Here is a 19,968-nt window from a genome sequence, read left to right as displayed (position 1 = left end):
CGCAGAACTCGCTGTCAAGGTAACTCAGGGCTTTCAGCTGCCCTTGAACCTTGTAGACCTGAGGCAGGTTTAACAGACCTATTGTAACGTGGAAGAAATGCAAATTGCCTCTTTCACAAATTGCCACTGGCTAAAGACTCCACAGGAAATGGGCACACAGCAGTGTGTGGGCAGATGCACTTTTACATTCCTCCTGCCCCAGTTATGCACTTTGCAAAACACATGAGAGATGGTTACGTTCATATCCTTCACTTCCCATGTCAGAATTATCCTTTTCTGATGTGTCATTTAGTCTTCTTTATGCAGTCTTGCCTTTAATTTGCTATAAATGGGCTGGAAATTGGGTGAAATGCTCATGCCTGCCAGATATCTTCTAGTTAGGCTAAAAAACCTAGTAATATTTAATGAGTCTTAGCACACTAAAGTTTTCTAAAATGCAGTTCTCATGTTAATGCTTCAGTTCCTTGCTTACTTCTTGCACGGTTCCACCTGTTCGGTTAGTAAGAAACCTTGCAGTCTCTTGCTGCAGAAACTATCCAGCAGCACCACTGGGGACTTCCAGAGACAGCAGGAGCAGGACAGGAGAAAGCCATGTCACTGCATCTTATGTGGAAAGCCTTCCCAGGACCATTTTACAGCATTCACACTATTTATTACATAGCCACCGTGGACCAGAAAATTCAGTTCCTCTGGTTCAGTTTGAGTCTTACTGACTTGCACTATTACAATCTCAGTGTCTGAGAATATATATATATAATTTGTTTAAAATTATTGATGTACTTAATTTTAATTTCAGCAAGGACAATTCTATCTTCCAGTAGTAGGAGTAGAACTGCAATATGGGTTGGCTTAGCTGGGCTAAAATGGAGGGAAAATTCTTACTCTATTGCATCACTCAGCAACTATCAATCAAGTAAATCTGCACTAACGAACTGCAGTATGCTTTATTCTGTCCCACAGTAAGCAGCATTAAGATAGGGACATCTTCATTTCAGGAAGCATTTTTGAACAATGGGATTTAGTATTGATTTTTTTTACATTGGAGGACATTTAATTTTTTTTTCTTTTAAAGAATGTCATACATTTTAAAATGTAATGCAACTCTAAGTCAGAATACTAGGATCACCCTCTCAGAATGGATGAGATTATTAAAGAGAAAAACACAATAATGTATTCTTTTATTGAGTCATTAGTAAGAACCTGTTAAAATTAGGAAGTTTGGGGTTTGTGAACTCACATGGGTCTGATGACTGCCACCACACCCACGACGTGCTGTTCAGTGACAAAGGTTCCAAGGAAACCCTGCTGGAGCATGCAGCCAGTTTAAAGGGAACGTGGTAAATCCCATTTTTTTAAAATGTATTGCTCTGCTTTGCAAGGTTTCTTTTCTTTATTATTTTATACCCTTTAGGCCATAAAATAATAAATTTTTTAAAAATAAAAACTTTGCAAAACTATGCAATATATTCCAAACTTACCAAAGGGCTGGCTCCATGCTCCAGCAGCTTTCCTAAGTAGCTCTGACCTCACAGAATGGGGCATTCTGGGCCACCACAGTGGAGCAGGCCAGCACAACGTCTAAGCACCTATAATGGGGATAAAAGGTTAGTTTTTTCTTTCACTCCTTAGTCAATGCCTCCTTTGGTCTAGTTAATAAAGGGATTAAAATGTACTTGTCACTTTAACTGCACCTAGCACAGGAGGTTGCTTTTTTTTTCCTGCTGGGCACCTAAAACGAAGAGTTCCTATTTACCTCTCAAAATGCCCTAGCTGAGAAAAAATTGAAGATCTAACTTCATTTCCATATGCCATTAGAAGTACTAATTTAGTTAATGGGAGTGGTGACATACAATCATAACTTTACAGTAGAATCCTCTGAAGTAGAAATCTGGGCTGTAAAATGTTGGGGAGGATTTTGGTATGCTAAACTACAGAGCAAAATGCAAAGTTGCAAAGTTTTAAGTTACGAAGAGTAAGTGCCTAATAACCTCCAGGATGTATTTTTTGCTATCACATCAAATAATACTCAGCTCTAAAATAGTAATGAAATGGAAATTAAGTTTGTAAGTGGAATTAATGAAGCTGTATCTGATGTCAGCTTTCTCTAAATGACAGGTGCAATTCAAGCAGCCTGCAGTTTTTCTAGTTTTACAGGAACAGGAGATCAGTGGCAAAGAAGAGATTGACATGATGGTTCATAAGATTAGAGTGTTGCTGGCCTGATCTCAGTTCCTTCAACTCCCTCGTTTCCTTTCTCTTCTTTGAAAATGGTATAAAATTTTCTATTCCTTCTACAAGCTACAGAGGGGCACAGACCTTGATTGCTTTCTCCCAAAGGCTCGCTGCCTTATTCACTTGCCAGTCATAAACAATCTTCTCCTCCTAAAAGGCTGAATACTATCAGTATTGGGAAGGACCTAAGGGCAGCAAATGCTTATTTGTTGCAAATATGGTTCTGGAAGAAACAAAACTTTCTGTATTCAGGAGTCATGGGCACCACAAATTACTTGGGTTTTGGACAGGTCAAAATTTATCTGTATTTTACGGCTCTATCATGATGTTGCATAGAAGTTATTCTTGGATGCCTCATGTCTCAACATTATCCCATAAAATAATACATTCCTTATCTGAACTCCTCTATGGTGCTCTGCTGTCCTTCCCTGGTCTCACTGAATGCACCATGGCAGATTTGGCTTAGCCCCCAGCAGAGAGAACTAACAGTGTTGACATCAGGGCATGCTGGAACACAGAAGTCTATATGGGAAATATTCAATGAGTTAAAAAAATCAACATTTTAAAAATTTAACTTAAAGAGACTGATATAATTAAAATCTCAAAATTTCTGAAAGATTTTCTGAGGTTTTTTGCAGCCTAAATATTTTTATTTTTGTCTTGGGGAAATAAGACGTTAGAAAAAAAGATTTTTCGAAACAACGAAATCTCTAAACCCTATGTAAAATCTGAAATAATATTAGGGCAAGTATAGTTTAAATCAAGAAAGACTGATCAAGAATGAATTAGGTAATACTGTTAATCTTTGGCCCATTTAATATTTAGTAACAAATATTTTAAAAGGGCAACAAAACCGGCCGATAGCCCACTTTTAAATAAACAATAATTTCTGAAAACAAATTGTTGCAGTTGTTATCAAACAATGCTTCCTTCAGGTATTTAGTAAATTGGTAAAAAGTTTATCCAGAGTATTTTTATTGCCCTGGATTACCTTCATTTTAGTAACTAAAAATAGCAGTACTGCTAACACCAAAGAACTTTCTGTGTCGGACTACTGTGACTCTGAGATGTTTTCATCAATATGTGCTCCATTAACACTCCCATAGCTCTTTCCCTTTGCCTCTGCATCAAATCAGCAAACTTAAAAAAAAAAAAAAAAAAGAAAGAAAAAAAATCGATGGAACTGCTTTCAGTGCTGAACTGTAACTTCCCTGGAGTATAGAGAATGACGGAATTGTTAAATTTCTAAAATTCTTATTAACAAAAAAAGCTGATTCATATTTCATTAGAAATGCTTTTCTCTGATAGCTTTACTACTGCCATAGAAGTATCTTTCTGCAAGAAAACACACTTCCACGTCTCCGCAAAAATCACATCCATAAGTCCCACAAATGGGGAAGTCCCTGGTATCTACTTGTGCTTTCAGATTAGAGAATGAAAAAGAGGACACCAGGAAAATAATTCCTCAAGGTAGTATTAGTAGAGCACTGCTTTCATCAAATAAAACTAGCCAGACTCTGCAGAGACAGCAGTAAAACAGCAGGAGGTCAATGAGCAGCTGTGTTGATGCTCTGCACTCGTAAGTCTAAATACCTAGAGCCATGCCCCGCTCAAAGAAAGCATATTCTCCATACAGCACTCTCTGTACAGCTTCCAGCAATTCCAACTGTCTATGTCCCAGAGGTATTGTCTGTTCTTCCCATCCTTTTACCACTCACATCATCTGGTTTGTTGTATTATAGTACAATGGAAATGGTATTTCAAAAGGTTGAGGAGAAACCTCACCTGCAGAGGCACCAGAGGACAAACCCAAGTCCACAGTAGGGGTCCAAGCAGATAGCGACTTCTCTGGAGGGATAAAGCTCACACTGCAGCTTAATAGAACGACAAAAGGCACTAGTGGCTGCATGAGACATCTGAAAGACAACAGCAAAGTAATTAAAATGATCAACTATGTCATTCAGAAGGCTCATTCCCCAAGTGCACCAAGTGCTCAAATCAGTTACAGAATGAAGAAAACAAATAAATATTGACTTTGTGCTCAGTGTAAACACACATGTAATTTATATCTAAGAAAACATAATTTTCCTTTAAGAGGGCATCCAAATAACCGTGAAAGGGGAGGGGAGACAGAATGAATGATAAGTTTGAAGTGATTTAGGGAGAAAGCTGTGAGTGGTTTAGAGACGTGCTCCACTCTGTATGCAAAGCTAATGATAACAAGCTAAACTTTCTGGAAAAACAAAGGAATGAATGACTGCAGGATCTGCCTGAAGTATTTTGTTGACCATAAGTAACATATTTCTGAGTACATATTTCTTAATACAATAAATAAAAAATGCCAATGCACTTTTTAAATTGAAGAGGATTTTGCACGTAAAGTGGTACCAAGGACCTAATCATTCAGCAGTAAAGATCCCCAATAAACTTAGTAAGGGTTCTGTAAAATGTCTTCACGTTATTCAGGCTCCTAACTGAGAAACAGGCTCTTCAGATCTTGGTAAGAAAGCTCTCAGAGGTAAAACAAGCAGAAAGTAGAAACAAAAAACCTGATCAAAAGGAAATTATTCTGATTTTTTTTTCTAGTTTTAGGATGTTTCCCACACTCACCCATCCTGGCTTAGAACTCCTAACTACAGTGGGAACAGAATTACATCTTTTAATCTTTGTCCTCTCTGTTAATAACAAGGAAGATACGTGTGTTAGAAATACAGCCTGGATAGGATTTAACTCATCTAACCTTTGATCTCTGCCACATACTGAGCTAGTTGCGTTATATACTGTTAAGAGTCAATGGAGGGGAACAGGCACTTGGAAGGTAAAATTTATTTGATCTTAAGGTAAACAGGGGAATAAAGCTCCAGAAGACACTTTTTCTCCATTGCCAATGAGCACCATAAATGAGGCTGGACATGTTCCAAGTGATGCAAAAGGCCCAGCTCAAAACAGGTGTCCACACAGTGATCACCTGCAGTTTGCAGACATTAACTCTACTCTAGCTGAATCAAAACCACTTTTTCACAGAGGATTAAACTGAACTCTATAGGTCCAGAACTGATGTTATTCCATGATTTTTTATACCATATTGGGTGAAAGCTATTGAAAAAGTTGAGAGTAAACTTAAGTGGAATCTACTACTTCCAAAGTGATGACAAAACATTTATCAACTTTTCAGAAGCCACATAAGTTGTTTAGCCATTTTTTTAATTTAGCACCACTGAGTTATGAATATAAGCCTTGTGGTCTCTTATGATCCTTTTATAATTAATTAATCACTAGTGATGATCTAGTAGATGGTAACTGTTTATGTAAACATGCTGAGTCAGTGATCTGGAGGCTTTGTGACCCAGGTATCAGAAGGTCATCAAGAATTCCTTGACAGATTTATCTGGATTTGCCTTTAGCCACATTAAGAAAAGGTTCGGTTCGTCGACTTGCCCTGCCTTTGACTATCTTTGAAGTTCTCCAGATACTGACTTTGCACAGTTAGTAGTCATTTCTGCGAGTCTGATAAGGTGGAATTCAGACCTGATTTAGTAGACTCAGATGACTCCATCTGAAACAATCATTTAAGGCTCCCTTTAGAAGAAATGAAGACTTACGTGACATTCACTCCATACAAAAATAGGTGTTTCAGATAAGTCAGACAAACTACACCCTAAAAGTCCCTGCTTCTCTGTTGATTACTGAGGAGCCCAATGACTAGTCCACATCTGTAGGCATTGTAGCTATTTAAAGTTAGATGAATCTTCAAGGACTGTCCAATACATGACCATCAGCCAGCTCAGCCATTTAACCATCAGTCAGCCTCGGGCTGGTCACTTCACCACTCTGTGCTTCAAATTCTCCATCTGAAACCTGGGGAAATGATGCTTTCTTTGTTTATGAAGTATGCTGACAGCTTCTGAAAATAGATGGATGATGCCAAAGAGTATGAGGAATTCAGTGTAGGCTGTAAGTGTGACACATTGGCAGAGATTGCTGAAATAATCATAATCCTTGGATATGCAACAGATAGGAGTAAGGAAGTAACAGGTAAGAATAAGAGAGTGATTTTACCTCTGCCTGTGTGTTGGTGAAACCAACACTGGAATAATATGTAAGTTAGCAGCTAGGTAAAACAACTTTGATGAATTGTGGCTAGAGGGTTGGAGAAAATGGCAGAATAAAGATTTAAAGAGCTCAAGATGCCTGAGCTTATCAAACAAATCCATCAATGAATTTTTTGCCGCTTCCTCTAGTATTGTACCAGGTGAATATCCCAGAGACATCAGCAGTTCCCTTAATTGCACAAAGAAAGTATTGAAAACCAATGGCCAGTAGTTGAGTTGCAGTAAGGAGGAAACAGTGAATGGGCACTGGAATGAGTAGAAAAAGGATCACCGAGTCTCATATCCTTCATAAAATGGAAATAATAGATGAGTCAGTTGAAGAATGCTTCAGGGAGACAAGCTAGTGGGCTATCTACAGGGGTATCGGTATAAAATTTTTAGTCCAAGGAGGAAGAGAGGGGCTAAACTCGCCACACACAGTACCGTAGTGAGTATAGAAGAACTAATTTAATGTTAATGGAATCAAATAATGACTGCAAGGGAGGAAGCAATTCAATTTCTATTACCAAAAATCAAGAGGAGTTACAAATCAGGAGCAATGTACCACCTGCCAGCCAGGCGTGATAGCAGGAATGCCAGCTTTAACAAGAAGTCCCTACCTTTACCCCTGCTAGCATGCCAGTTGTGGAGACACTGAAGTCAAGGTAAGCAAGCGTTTCAGGGTTAGAAGGTTTGTAGATCTGTGCAGGCCGCTTCTTTGGCAAATCGTCTAATGAAAATAGAGAAAGAAAATGTGTGTGTCTTACTCCCATGACAGATAGACCTCTGAGTGCTTGACAAATACAATGATAGAAGAAGACACAGAGGTCCCCTAGCCTTAGTACTCACCTGTATCTAGTACCGGAGGCCACGTTCTGACATCCACTGCTGCTGCTGCCTCTCGCGACCGTAACAATTTACATATTAATTGTGTAGTCATTAAGCAGGCAGAGCGGCTCACCTAGGAATTTAAGAAATAAGTAATAACGCAATGGGATACTGATTAATTCTCCCATGAAAATGAGCAAGAGCATGATTTATTTTCTGCCAGAACAGGACACAGGTATATTAGTCTTATGTTTTCCAATCAGGAGGTGGAAAGATGGACAAAAAATGCAGCTCACAAAGCCGACAAAGTCATGTGAGTTTTACAAATTACATGAAAATTGCACTTTGAGAAGACTGTTGTAATGAAGCTAAAGGCACCCTAATAGTGAGAATGTGACTTTTCTAACACATTATATCAGCTATCAACCCAGAATGCCAGTACAGAAGACCTCCACCAGAACATTTCCTATGTGATGGTGATATATCTTGGTTTATAAACAATATTTTTATGTAAACCAAAACCTAGCTTGACATTTATATGAATAACTTTACTATCTCAAGTCAATTTTATGTTAGCCATATATTTCCAGTTCCTGTGCTAGTGATAAACCACTGGGAACTCTTCTGATATCAGCAAAAGTAGCTCTAGACCAGAAATTGTGCAAGTGGCACTAAGAAATGAAATGGTGAATTTACTGCAAATATCATCTGCACTGAATTTTAGATGACACATGCTGAAGGTATTCTCCTTTTAGATTTGCTATTTTTAAAAATACTTAAGTAGCAACTATGAGAATATTTCTTACTGATTATAAAAATTAATATATTTAAGGAAATATTCAGACAAACTTAAATAGGAACACTGTTAATCACTGAAGATAGTACAGAGGAAAAACTGAAATTCTTCTTTTCCCCAAACTTTGAGAATCTGTGCAAATATTGCTAAGAGTATTTTTTTCTTTAAAGAATTTGAGACATTTCATTGCACACTGAATTTGCACTGTTCAACCTAAGGAAATCAGTAACAACATGTACACTAAATTTTACCACTTAGCAGAAGAGATCAACTTCTGTTGACAGTAATCTCATGGAGGTCAACTTTATAGAGCACATGAGGAAATCAGGAGCATCCAAGCACTGATCCAAGCTCTACTTACTTCCACTAACCCCATGATTTCCCTGTATGGATGATCTAAATATTTCAAGCTAAAAGTGAAGACAAAGGAAGCCACTGCAGCATCCCTTAATCCAATCATGTCACTGTCACACAGCAAGGTAATTCTTACATAGCTAATAATCTTAATCTATGAAAATCTTGATTTGGGACATAGTAGAGCCATAAAACAAAAGGAATTTCAAGAGTTGGTGGTTACTAGCCTTCTCAGGAATTATATTATCTGGAAGATGAGGAGGTTTATTAAAATACAGAATGTCCATGCCTGGAGAATAGCAAGTAAACACATAGCCATGGTGGGAAGGAGAAAGAAAACATCTTAGCTACATGTCAGCAACTGCTCAACATGGGGCTCAATAGTGTTTAGTTATATTTTACTACTACGAGTTCATCACCAAAACACAATTATGTAGGCCAAATTTTGCTCAGAAGTCATTCTTACTGACTTCAAAAGGTGCTGTGTAGACATATAGCATGTCAGATCGGGTTTTGACCCCATCACATCAGGAAATTTATATGATTGCATTTGCAATGAAGGAACAGCCTCAGTATTTTAATTTCTACAAGGTCATCCCTCTCCAAAATGAAAGAAAATGTTGTGTAAAACGGAGCTGAGAGGCTTTTAAGTCAAAGTGGCATTAATATGGCTAATAAATTTCAACATTTTATTTAGTCTATTGAAGGGACAACAATTACATGTCAGCTTAGACCTGTCCTAGCTTTTTATCATGAAACCAAACAGATCTAGTTTGGCTATTAAACATCAAAGGAAAAACAAAGTAACACATATTGCATCACTTCTATGATTTTAACAACTGATGTTTAAAAAATGTGAGTGCCAAAATATTAAATAATGAGAACCCTGAAGACAATAGGACAATTTCTCATACCTCTACTGATACTTTGTGGCATCTGATGCCGTAAGGAAAGCCACAAATTATAACTATCTCTAGTACTTATTACTTGAAAGTATCTACATTAATTAGAAATGTTAAAATCACATTTGTTTCAACTTGTTTTTTCGGAGACTCAGAATTCCATTCAATAGATTAGAAACTGCCAGATGTAAAAGGCCATCTCTTTACAACCATTTTATTTCCCTCAGTAACAAGCACAATGCAGTTATTTCTGTGCAACAAAGACTAAACAGTATTAGATAAAGCCAAAATACCAAAAGAAAGCATTGAATGGAAAAGTCTGAGTGAGTAACACTTCTCTGGATGAAACAAAATACCGACCAACATCTTCACAACAGAACTTTGAAATCACTTCAAACTGCAAAACAATTAGATGTACCGAGCTGAGCACAAATCACCATCAGGTCAAGCTAAGCTTTCCATTGCAATTTTTCTCAATAGTCAGTGTAGCGTTGCCAGGTGAGGAATCCTACCATTCCTGGCATACAGCTAAATACAAGAAAGCACTTCAAATATGTTTCCTGAAAGGAGTAGCATAACTGCAGCAAAATGTGACAGCAGAAGAGAGAAGGTTGTGTGCTGTCAAGCAGTGTTGACCCTGCAACACACTGAAGTGCTGAATCTTTTGGAAGGAATACAACTCTTCAACCTACACCACCACTCACTTAAGTTACTGTTCCTAAAGACTATGCAAATCCATCACCCATTTAATTGACTTGTGCATTTTCAGGTGTCTGCTCACCTCCACAATCATCTTCACTGTAGGTAATGTGGTAGCTATGTTCTGGGGATGTGGAGGTCGAACCGTTATTGGCACACAGCCTGCATACAGGCATCCGTAAAATGCAGCAATCAGGTCTATTCCTGCATGAAGAACAAAACAAAAATCCTCCCCTGAAAATCAAATCATTTAATCACAGACGCCTATGTCAGCATAAATATTACTTGGAACTCCACTCAGAAGGTTAAATGAGCAACTAAGCCCTTTAACAGACTTCTTTTTCAGCCCCTTGTCAGTATTTGTTCAGCTTCACTGATTCCTTTCAATTGTACTGTTCTTCTGAGCATGAAAAACCAAAGGCGACACAAAAAGCTGCAGACAGATATAATCATTTAGGTGAACTCCACTTTTATGATCAGGAAATAACCTGTTAAAAAGACTGATTTCTACAGATTAATTATCTTCCTAAATTTACATTTATAGATAAATGAGAGTCTACAAGAAGAGGGATGCCCCAGCAAAAAGATGAGGTAGGATGATGCCTGTTCCTATCAGCTGCAGAAAGAACATCTGGAGGTTTCATTAAATACTGTTTTTCTCATGTCGTTTTTAACCTTAGATATAAAGCTTTGATTTATCTACCTGAAATTTTACAGTAAAAAAGGGAGTCATGATTTTGAAATCCTGCTTCTAACATAAAATTAAGTGTTGTTCTATATAAATATTGACTGCAGGTGACAGACTGTGGACAGCACACTTCAGGCTGAACAGACAACAGCACAAAGATCCCTTGAATACTGTTGTTTGATAGCTCCCTGGTGCTGTGCAGAGGCCGTGATAAGATGACAAGGGGGGCTGTTTTATTCTGTCAGTGGAAAAGGATCTGCAGTACTGGTAGGTTATTGTTCCTTCAGTAAAATGCTTTATTCATGGGAAGTGAAATACAGACAACAAAAACTTATGTTTAAAATACTAGGCTTCTTTTGTGGAAAAGGTTTTCTCATATTAACTGTTTAGAAATTACTCCTATAAAGATTTAACCTGTATCTTGCAGCCCTTACAAACCAAATATCACAATACAGACCTTAAATCAGACTGTTTATTTCACCAACACACATGAAATGCTAAAGTCAAAAGAGCAGCACTAGGTCAGAAATAATTTCAAGCAAATGCCAAACACGGTACCGGTTAACGCAAGCTTAAAAGCCCTTATGTCAAAGGATGAAGATCCAAGCCACAGAGAGCTGTCTAGGTTAAAGATCTATAGAGAAAATAGTGATTATAATTTGGTATTTCTTAATAATCTGCTATTTATTCATCGTATTTCTACTCTAAAAAAACATGGATTACTTCCTAGGTATTGCTGCTTTACCCCCATGAAATGCGGCACTTCCAAAAGGGAATTCAACAGGTGAATCTAAGAACACTCAGCAGATGGAGTATTTTGGCAGAACTGTGTGCTCATAACATAGTATATTCCCAGCAAATTAAAAGAAAAGCAGTAATTAAATTTGACTGCTTATAAGAGACAGGTTTTAAAAACACAGGTTAATCTTAATCTGAACCCAAAGGAATAATATCTATGTGCATACACAGAGGGAAATTCTTTTAAATATGTTTTGACTAAGTTCAAAGAAACGTACATCAGGCAAGTAATTTGTGTTTTGCCAATTAACATGGTTTACAGTTTGGTAACATCACCAATGCAGCACCATTCTAAAGGATCTTGATAAACTTTGAGGACTATGAAGGTACTGAACACAGCAGTTCTTTACCTGGTGGGTAAACCAAAGCCACATGGTCTCCATCTTGTAAATGTCCCCTTTCCATCAACATGACAGCTATCTTCTCAGCTCGTTTATGTAGCTGGACACATGTTAGCGAGTTGGCTATTGTTCCCTGCACAGGAAGAAAGATAAATGTCACAGAAGATAATGCAATGCGCTGAAACTCTATTTAGCTCTGCACCTTAGAAGTTACTGAATGAGGTGCAGCCACAGTATGTCATGCAATCAAGTTAAATATGGAAACCTTCAGCTTTACGCCAAACTGTAGCTGGAAGGAAAAAAGCTGTTTGTAAAGCAGAGGAACGTTCTCTGTTCCTTTCTCTGTACCTGCTGCCCTCAACAGTGTTTTCACTCTAACCAGGGGAGTACAGTAGTATGCTAATATTCTGCCCATGTAACCTGTACTTCCCTTGCTACACAGGCAGCATTCCTGCTACAGCCAGGAAAAGTGCCTTTATGGTCTCTGCAGCAATCTGGAGAATCTATGGAGAGCAATCCTGACAACTGCATTTCGTTGTCTGCACGCTGGAGTGAAGCCAAATGGCACAGCAGAAGTACTTTAAAAGACAAGAGACGAAAGACACAGGAGAAAACAATACTTTGTGACAGGGAAAAGAATTAGTCTGGAACAAAAGCTAAGCAAATGCATATAAATGAAATAGAGAAGAAAGGCATTTGTTGAATTTGAGTATCTCTGGTCAGCATGAAAAAAAAGGGGAAGTGACAATATGCTACAGTTTGGCTTTCTGAAGCACTTCAAATAGTGCTAAGCCAAAAATATCAAACTGTGTGTTTTAAATTGGATGAGTGTTATGGTTCTTGAATTTCCTAAATATATATATGTGTGTGTGTGTATACATGCACACACAGAAATACACATTTAGAGAAATATATACATCTGTATCACAAAATTCACTACCACAGCTGACACCTAAGAAGAGAAGTCTAAAAATGAACGTGCAGGACAGACTGACTGTGCCTAGAGCTGCTCTGGCCAGGTCTGGGCTGAGATAAAGGGACAGGGCAGGATGGGAAGGGCTGCACCTCTGCTTGGGCACCTGTTCTGTGGAAAAAGAGGATTTCAGTCTCCAGTACTGCTATGATATACCTGGCACCTATCACAAGTAGTAAGTTCACTTAAAAACAGGGAGTCTGAAAAAAATGGGGGAAAAAAAGGTAAGAACACACACACACACACACACACACACACACTTATAAAGAACAATGTATCAAAAATGCAATGCAATGCAATCAAAAATATTGTATCACTCTCCTTAGTAAGAGAGAAAGCAAGAAGTTCTACTGTTTTAAAAAATACCCTTTACACTCTATTTTAACAAGGCAATAATAATAAGCATTTGGCCTGATTGCTGCTTTCTATCCACCATCCCCATCCCACACACCACTGCAGTATTTATTGACCACAAGCTTCAGAGAGGAGAGAGCAGTTTGATAAAGGTCTAGCACTGGAAGTAGTGGCACGTTACCAGGCATCACTTGGCATTTACAAACTTTATTATAAACTGTCAACAAAGAGGACAACCTAACTGAAAATAAATAGGACAAAGTCAGGGCTTAGCATTCCTCTTCACCATCTTCAGCAACCACACTTACTGAAATAAACTTCAGGCAGTTTTAATCAAGTCTTCTGAACAATGTGCAGATCATTTCTCTACGAAAGCTTCCTCTAAAGACATATGCAACTATATGGATGCTGGACTAGAGATGGCTTCCATCTGTCCAGCCCTAAATATGGCCAAAGTGACCTGAGGTCTGGGTGTCCTTGTCACTGTAGATCTGCCAGTAGGAATGTGCTTAAACTCTTGGTTCCTTCTTTCAAGAAATTGTCTGTTTGCTTACTCATGGGAAGAAGCACCTTTTATATCCCCACAGACATCAGAAGCGCAGGTCCCACTGACACAGAAAGGGAATTGCTGCAAGTCATGTGAATTTGTGCAATACTTATTTACATTTAAGACTTCTGGCACTTGCTGCATGTGAACCAGTGGAAAGACGGTGTTTACATGAAGTGTAGGGAAGGAGAATCCTGTTGTTGGACAAGAAACATCGGCAAGCACCAGGCAACTATTCCCTTTGGGTCTTTTATACGAGGTGTCTTGCAATGTTAAGGTGTTGCAGTCCTTCATGACACACACCAAAAACAACGTGCTGCGCTGACTTTGAAATATTCCAAATTCTCAAAAAGCTTGGGTTACAGGAAAACACTAATCTCAGTGGATTTCTATTAGTCATTCACTGCAGGATGCCTGGATGTTTTAGAATGAAGTGTACAGACAATGTGCAAGGAAGACAAAAAGGGAAAAGTTACAAACTGGAACAAAAGTTCAAGATGGGTAATAAAACTTGCGTAGGCTAAGCCCCACCAAACCTGTCACTCCTTTCCATAAAACATTAAATCTCTCCATAAAGCATTACATCTCTCAAACAAATTTCATATGGTAAGATACTCCACACTGAGAGTAGTGGAGAAACTGAATTTCAAAATTCAATTATTTTTCACTTCTATGGAATGATAAATTATTTTGTTAATCCTTATTTTGCATATTATGTCCTTCCCTCCCACTGTTTGAACCCTTCTGCCAGCATGGGAAGGCTGGCTTTATTTAAAGCTCAAAAGCAACAGCCTGTGTGGAGGAGATGGGACAGTACATATCACTGTCTCTTTCTCACAGCATCTTTGCTCCTAACTTACAGGACAGAACAATGCACTATTCTAATGGTGTAATATTGAATCTATAAAGAGCATTGCCTCTCAAGTTTTCTACTTTGCCACGGACAATTACATTACTACTTCACTATTATCTGTCAAGTTGCACATGTTCACATAATATTAGTTATTAATCTGAATTTAAAAAAGGTCATTTAAAGACTTATTGGTAGCCTCAAACTGAACATTGGTACCAGCACTGTAATATGGGCTGGGTAAGCAAATACTGTAGGTGGTCGTTTCACAGAGGTTCACAAATTACTGGAGGTTTAAGAACCCATCCAAGTTGCGTAGTGACCACATGGGCTGAGACAACACCAGCTACTCCAGGTGGCCTAGGGGAACAGCACGATTCCAGGCCCCTCATCTCCTGGAGACCCTCACACACTATGTATGTTTCCAAGTTTTGACTTGGAAGTTTAGATGTGTCTAGATGTACTGTGGTGGGATGGTTTGAAATCAGACTTTCGTTCTCTACAGTGGTCTTGGGAATTATTGGTTTGTCATCTACAATCGCCTAGGAAGTCTGTAATCACCCACTCTTAGTAAAGCCAAGTTCTGTACCATGTAACATGCATTAATTCATTTTTGATAAGCAATGAAATGTTGTGCCAGGCTAGCACCTCATGTAGGCTATGCAGAGAGATTTATTAGTGATCCTTTGCAGACCTGGTTGGATTCTTGACATACCTCTTCTTCTCTTCACCTTCTTTCCCTGTTCTCACACCTCCCCCAGATGGTCCAGTCTCAAAACCAACAATCATTGTTTTATTTAGGGAAAATGCTTTGATTTTGCCAAGCCTGTACTTTTCAAATTGGAAATCAGGATGGTGAGCAGTATTAAATACTACTCTTTGGTACAGGAATGATCAGTATTGAAATAGATTTGCAGTGTCAGCTCACCCACAACATGCATGTGGTGGAAAAAGAAATGAGAAATGTGTAAGGCGTGCTGTCTGATACAAAAGCAATCTATATTTTGACAAGTGGCAATGATTATTCTCTTTTTCTTTCTGCCTCAGTGAACATTAAATGTAACAGCTGAGTATTAATGGGAAAAGGAACAGAAAGGTCGTGTTCAGCCATAGCACAAGCAGGTGCAGCTAAAATACCAGTATGCCATTTTCCTGCTGCAGCCTGTCAAAGTAACGGTCTGAGCTTCTTACCCTGCAGTTGAGTAAAGTGTAAAGCACATGGTCAGGAGTGGTCTGAGCTCTCCACTGCAACACTTCTGAGAGGAAGAGGAACTAAAATAAAGCAGAGTGCTAGTCATGACACTAAATAACTTTCTGGCTTTAAAAAACAGATAACTATTTTTGCTAGTTTAGCTATGTCTCTCTTATTTATATGCTCCCTTTTACATCAATACCCAGAAGCACTAAACATGAATAATTCTCTTGTCATCACACATATTTATAGGAAGGTTCTTTTGCATGGTAGCAGTAGCCTCTCTGGAAGTGAAGCCACTGCTGGGATTATAATATATTATTACATATACTTCCAAAGCAATAAAACAGTTCTTACTGATCTCTCTGAATTTAAGCATGATTTTAATTCTTTAGCTTCCTCTCTTTTTCTTAGTATAAATATATAAATATTTATACAGCTTAGAATTTACTAATTTCTCACATAAGCGCCCAAAAGAGCTGAATTTCAACTTAATTTTACATGATCAAAATAACATCAAATAAGGTCAGGACCATATATGCAAACAAAATTCCCTGGACTCCACTTGAACTAGTAAAAAAGATATAATAGAGGGTGATTTCTGGTAGCAGCCCCATTAACACTTTCCACCATGTTTGTTCTGTTGTCCCATGTAAACTTATAAAAAAAAAATCCATACAAATGAAATGCAGTGATGCCCCCCCCCGTCTATTTTATATTTATCTGTAAAGAGGGTTCTGAAATATTTTAGTGTGGATTAAAGAAAGCCATCAACATATTCTGCAATAATACTACTACAATCTATGTACTGCTAAGTATCCTGACGCTAACTGGCTAAATAAAAGCCGTATGAGAAAGTTTAGCTTACCTTTCTGGCTTGGTCGTTATCTTCTATTTGTCCCAAATCTCTACCACTAGCCTGTGCAATTCTTTTTCCAGAGACCAAGTTCCCCACCATCACAGAGGCAGGGCCAATTTCTAGAATAAAGCAGACGTGTTAAGTGCAATAAAAATGCTTCACTTGCAGATGAAAATACTTTTTATTTCTTTTGCATTACATGATATTTTCCTCATTGCTATCCACAACACGAAACCTTGAGCACATTGCTGCTGATACAAACTTTGGTTGATGGACCAGAAGTAGCTAGAAGATATGTAGGCCTGGATTTATCCTCTCTAAACATATCTAACTGAGGAGCCCATTTAGCATAGGCTCTCTACAGCCAGAGACACGTCTTGTCTGCCATGATACGAGGAATCTTTGGAAAATCCAGCTCCTAATTCAGGCATGTCCATTCAAGTGCTTAAAGCCAGATGAGATGTATCCAGCCTTAAGGGACAATGTTTCTATTTCTCTCTTCTGTTCCCTGGGCTAAGTTGCATCTGTATTAGCAATTCTGTAGTGCTAGAGACATGAAGTGACAAGGATTAGGAAGGCAGATGGTGCCTATAATAAAATACATGCAAGCCCTTTAGCACAAGATAGAGACTGAAGAAAAATAACTTAACATTAGAAGAAATGAAGATGTCACTGCTGACACTTGTCCATAAGGTGGATTTCACTGATGTTTTGCTGCTGCCATTAGGGAAAAATACCTGTCTCACAGATACCGTTAATGCTCATGTTAACATTTGTTTTCTGCTTCTCCAGCATGGATTACTGATCAACTGCAATTGATATCAGGCTTTACTTCTAGTGTAGGATGTCCAAGCTTTGTCTCAGTGATGGTATGTGATATAAGTGTCAAAATATGAGATGTGTAAGAAACCAGATAATGTACAACAAACAACATCTACAGACTACTCTGCTTTAAAAAGATGAAAGCAATATCCTCTGGGTATGTCACAACTACGCAAAATGGGAGAATGTGATGCTATCAGTTTGGTTTCTTCGTTCCGGGCATTGCTTTTACCATAGTGCCAAATAGCGTATACATAAAGTATCTGTAAGTATCTCCACTGCACTGATCCCAATTCAGTGATTAATTTGCAAAGGAGCAACAAGGAAATACTGAAGTGAGCACTGCAGTTAAAGGCTTCATTACTTTCGTTAAGTAAGTGGAAGTCACTGTTAACCTCTGACATTCCCAGTATCTGCAAACTGAGATTATGGTTTTGATTTCTGAAACGTTTGTCCAAAGGTTTTAAATAAAGAAATAAGCTGACAGTTATAGCAAACTTGCACTGAATTCATGATGGATAGTCCCCATATTTGAGATCCAGAGCATAAGAACACTTCATATTCCAAGCTCATTTTCAAAGCAGAAAGTAACTAATTCTTCATCTAACATAGCTGAATTCAGGTCTTTAAGCCTGAGCCTACAGATCCAGAAATCCTTGAAATTAATCTGAGTACTAAAATCTGCAATTGGATTCAAAGTAAAAAATTTGCTAAAATTTGCTTGTTCATTGGGCATGAGTAACCAGAGACTGGACTACTCAGGCTACAAGGGCCCTCTCGGTCTCTTGAGTCAGTGTCTTGCTGTACCTTTTCATCCAATATTCTTCATAAAGTGTGGCAGAACTTCTGAAGAACCAGCTTAAAACTAGTTAGGGTTTTCCCTCAAATATACCTGCTGTAAGAATAATCCAGAACCTCCCTACTCAGGTAAAAACCTCTATTCTCATTCTGGGGTTTAATTTATTCATGACCAGTTTTTAAGTATTTACTCTTCTTCCAACACTGTTATTTAGTGTCAACACTCCTCTTCCTCTCTATTTCCACTTCACAAACAGCCTTCAAGTAAGTCAAGATTTTATCTTTCTCTGTTTTGGTCTCAGTCCATCCTCTTTAAACATAACTGACTAGAAATTTACAAAGAACTCCAGGTGTGGTCTCAGCAGTGCCTTGTAGAGTGATAAAAATATCTTCATCTTTAGTGAACTTTGGTTTTTGGAGCATTTTTCCTTGCACTCTTTGTGAAGGTACTTCTAGCTTCTGCCAAAACTAATGATGTCTTTAACACACCTGGAATATTTAAGAGGAACAGCTGATCGAGCTGACTCTCACCTGCATTAACAGTTACTTGATTTTGCTCCATGCAGTACGAACACACAGCATTAAGTCATGGTCCCTTTGCCTTCACTCATCTTACCTGGTTGTTTTTGCCTTGGTTTAGGCAGGTTTGTTACGCATGTGTGGGGACACATCAGCACATTACAAGGATGCAGCGATCCTTCCAAGAAAAGCTGTTTGGTTTCTGACAGATGTATTCCTCCCAGAGGTGTCTTGGGAAGTGTGTTTGCTGGTACGAGTGCTAAGCAGTAGACTCCCACTTGATGAATACTGTCAATAGCCTAAAAAACCAGGAAGTAGATTTTAATGAAAGGCTAATTTTTCATCATTCTAATAAGCATACTTTATTCTGAATTACTGCATAAACCAACCCTAATAATTAACTGGCAATGGAAAGACACTTTAGCAATGTCAGTGATAAGGAGGTTCTTTTCAGCGGGAACAGGTGGACGGAAATGTAACAGTGATGTTATTACATTCATTCCAGAAGATAAAAAAGCAAACAAAAAACCTGGTGATAAATACACAGAAATCTATTAAGAAATGCTACCTAGGCATCCCTCTTAGGCACACGTTAGTAGCACGTACCCTGGAGATTTATTATTATTGCCATTTATTATTATTGCCATTATTTCACATAGCAACCCACGTGAAACTGATTTTAACTTGCGCCCTTCTCAGAATTAAAGTTCAAAGGATTCCTATCAACATAACATCCAGTCCATCTTGCAGAGCAAAGAAGAATTTCAAAGGTTGCACATATATCACCATATACCTCCTGATGTATGTAGCTTATGAATTTTTACATTTTTTCTAAGATAGTACCTGTTTCACTCCCTTATGATGATGTAAAAGATTGTCAGGCAGGAAAGGGAAATGACAACAATGTAAGGGAAAACTACAAAACTATCCACTTGAAAAAAAATCTGTTGAATGAAAACCTGAAAAATAAGCGTCTTTGAATCTTATAGTAACAATGTTCATTGCCTGACAAGTGAAGTAAACTGCATCACTTTCAAGATACCTATAACGTACAGTATCTATGTAATTTATTTAGGTAAACATGAATATCCATGCACTTAGATTTTAATTCCATACACATTTGAACTAGTTACTTTCCTTACATTGGTAACAAAAATTGCAGTGAGTCAGAAAAAGAACTTCAGATGTCCATGCAGACTGAGAAACAAATTACAGACAGCATCTCTAATGAGTAGTTAAATGTTCAAAAATATAATTTATTTAACTTGCATTTTAATTTTTAACTGTGAGAAAAGTGAATGCATACATCTGTTGCCTTGAAGATA

At 38.0% G+C, this 19,968-nt stretch overlaps 1 protein-coding gene across 6 annotated transcripts in view; it reads right to left on the bottom strand.

Annotated features, from left to right (window-relative positions):
• Positions 1-19,968, bottom strand: part of DIP2C (disco interacting protein 2 homolog C) — a 337,185-nt gene that overhangs the window by 48,288 nt on the left and 268,929 nt on the right. For all 6 annotated transcript variants that reach the window (XM_030009286.2, XM_030009287.2, XM_030009289.2 and 3 more), the window contains 8 exons: positions 18,741-18,942; positions 16,514-16,623; positions 15,645-15,725; positions 11,739-11,862; positions 9,985-10,106; positions 7,173-7,284; positions 6,944-7,053; positions 4,018-4,148 (listed from right to left, as the gene is read on the bottom strand). In XM_030009286.2, the coding sequence (XP_029865146.1) occupies positions 4,018-4,148; positions 6,944-7,053; positions 7,173-7,284; positions 9,985-10,106; positions 11,739-11,862; positions 15,645-15,725; positions 16,514-16,623; positions 18,741-18,942 (992 nt within the window). The remainder of the gene's footprint in view (positions 1-4,017; positions 4,149-6,943; positions 7,054-7,172; positions 7,285-9,984; positions 10,107-11,738; positions 11,863-15,644; positions 15,726-16,513; positions 16,624-18,740; positions 18,943-19,968) is intronic.

The sequence above is a fragment of the Aquila chrysaetos genome, chromosome 3 (genome assembly GCF_900496995.4).
Source record: "Aquila chrysaetos chrysaetos chromosome 3, bAquChr1.4, whole genome shotgun sequence".
Taxonomy (NCBI): Eukaryota; Metazoa; Chordata; class Aves; order Accipitriformes; family Accipitridae; genus Aquila; species Aquila chrysaetos.
The sequence above is the reverse complement of the archived record's forward strand: the minus strand, read 5'-3'. Positions and strand labels throughout refer to the sequence as shown.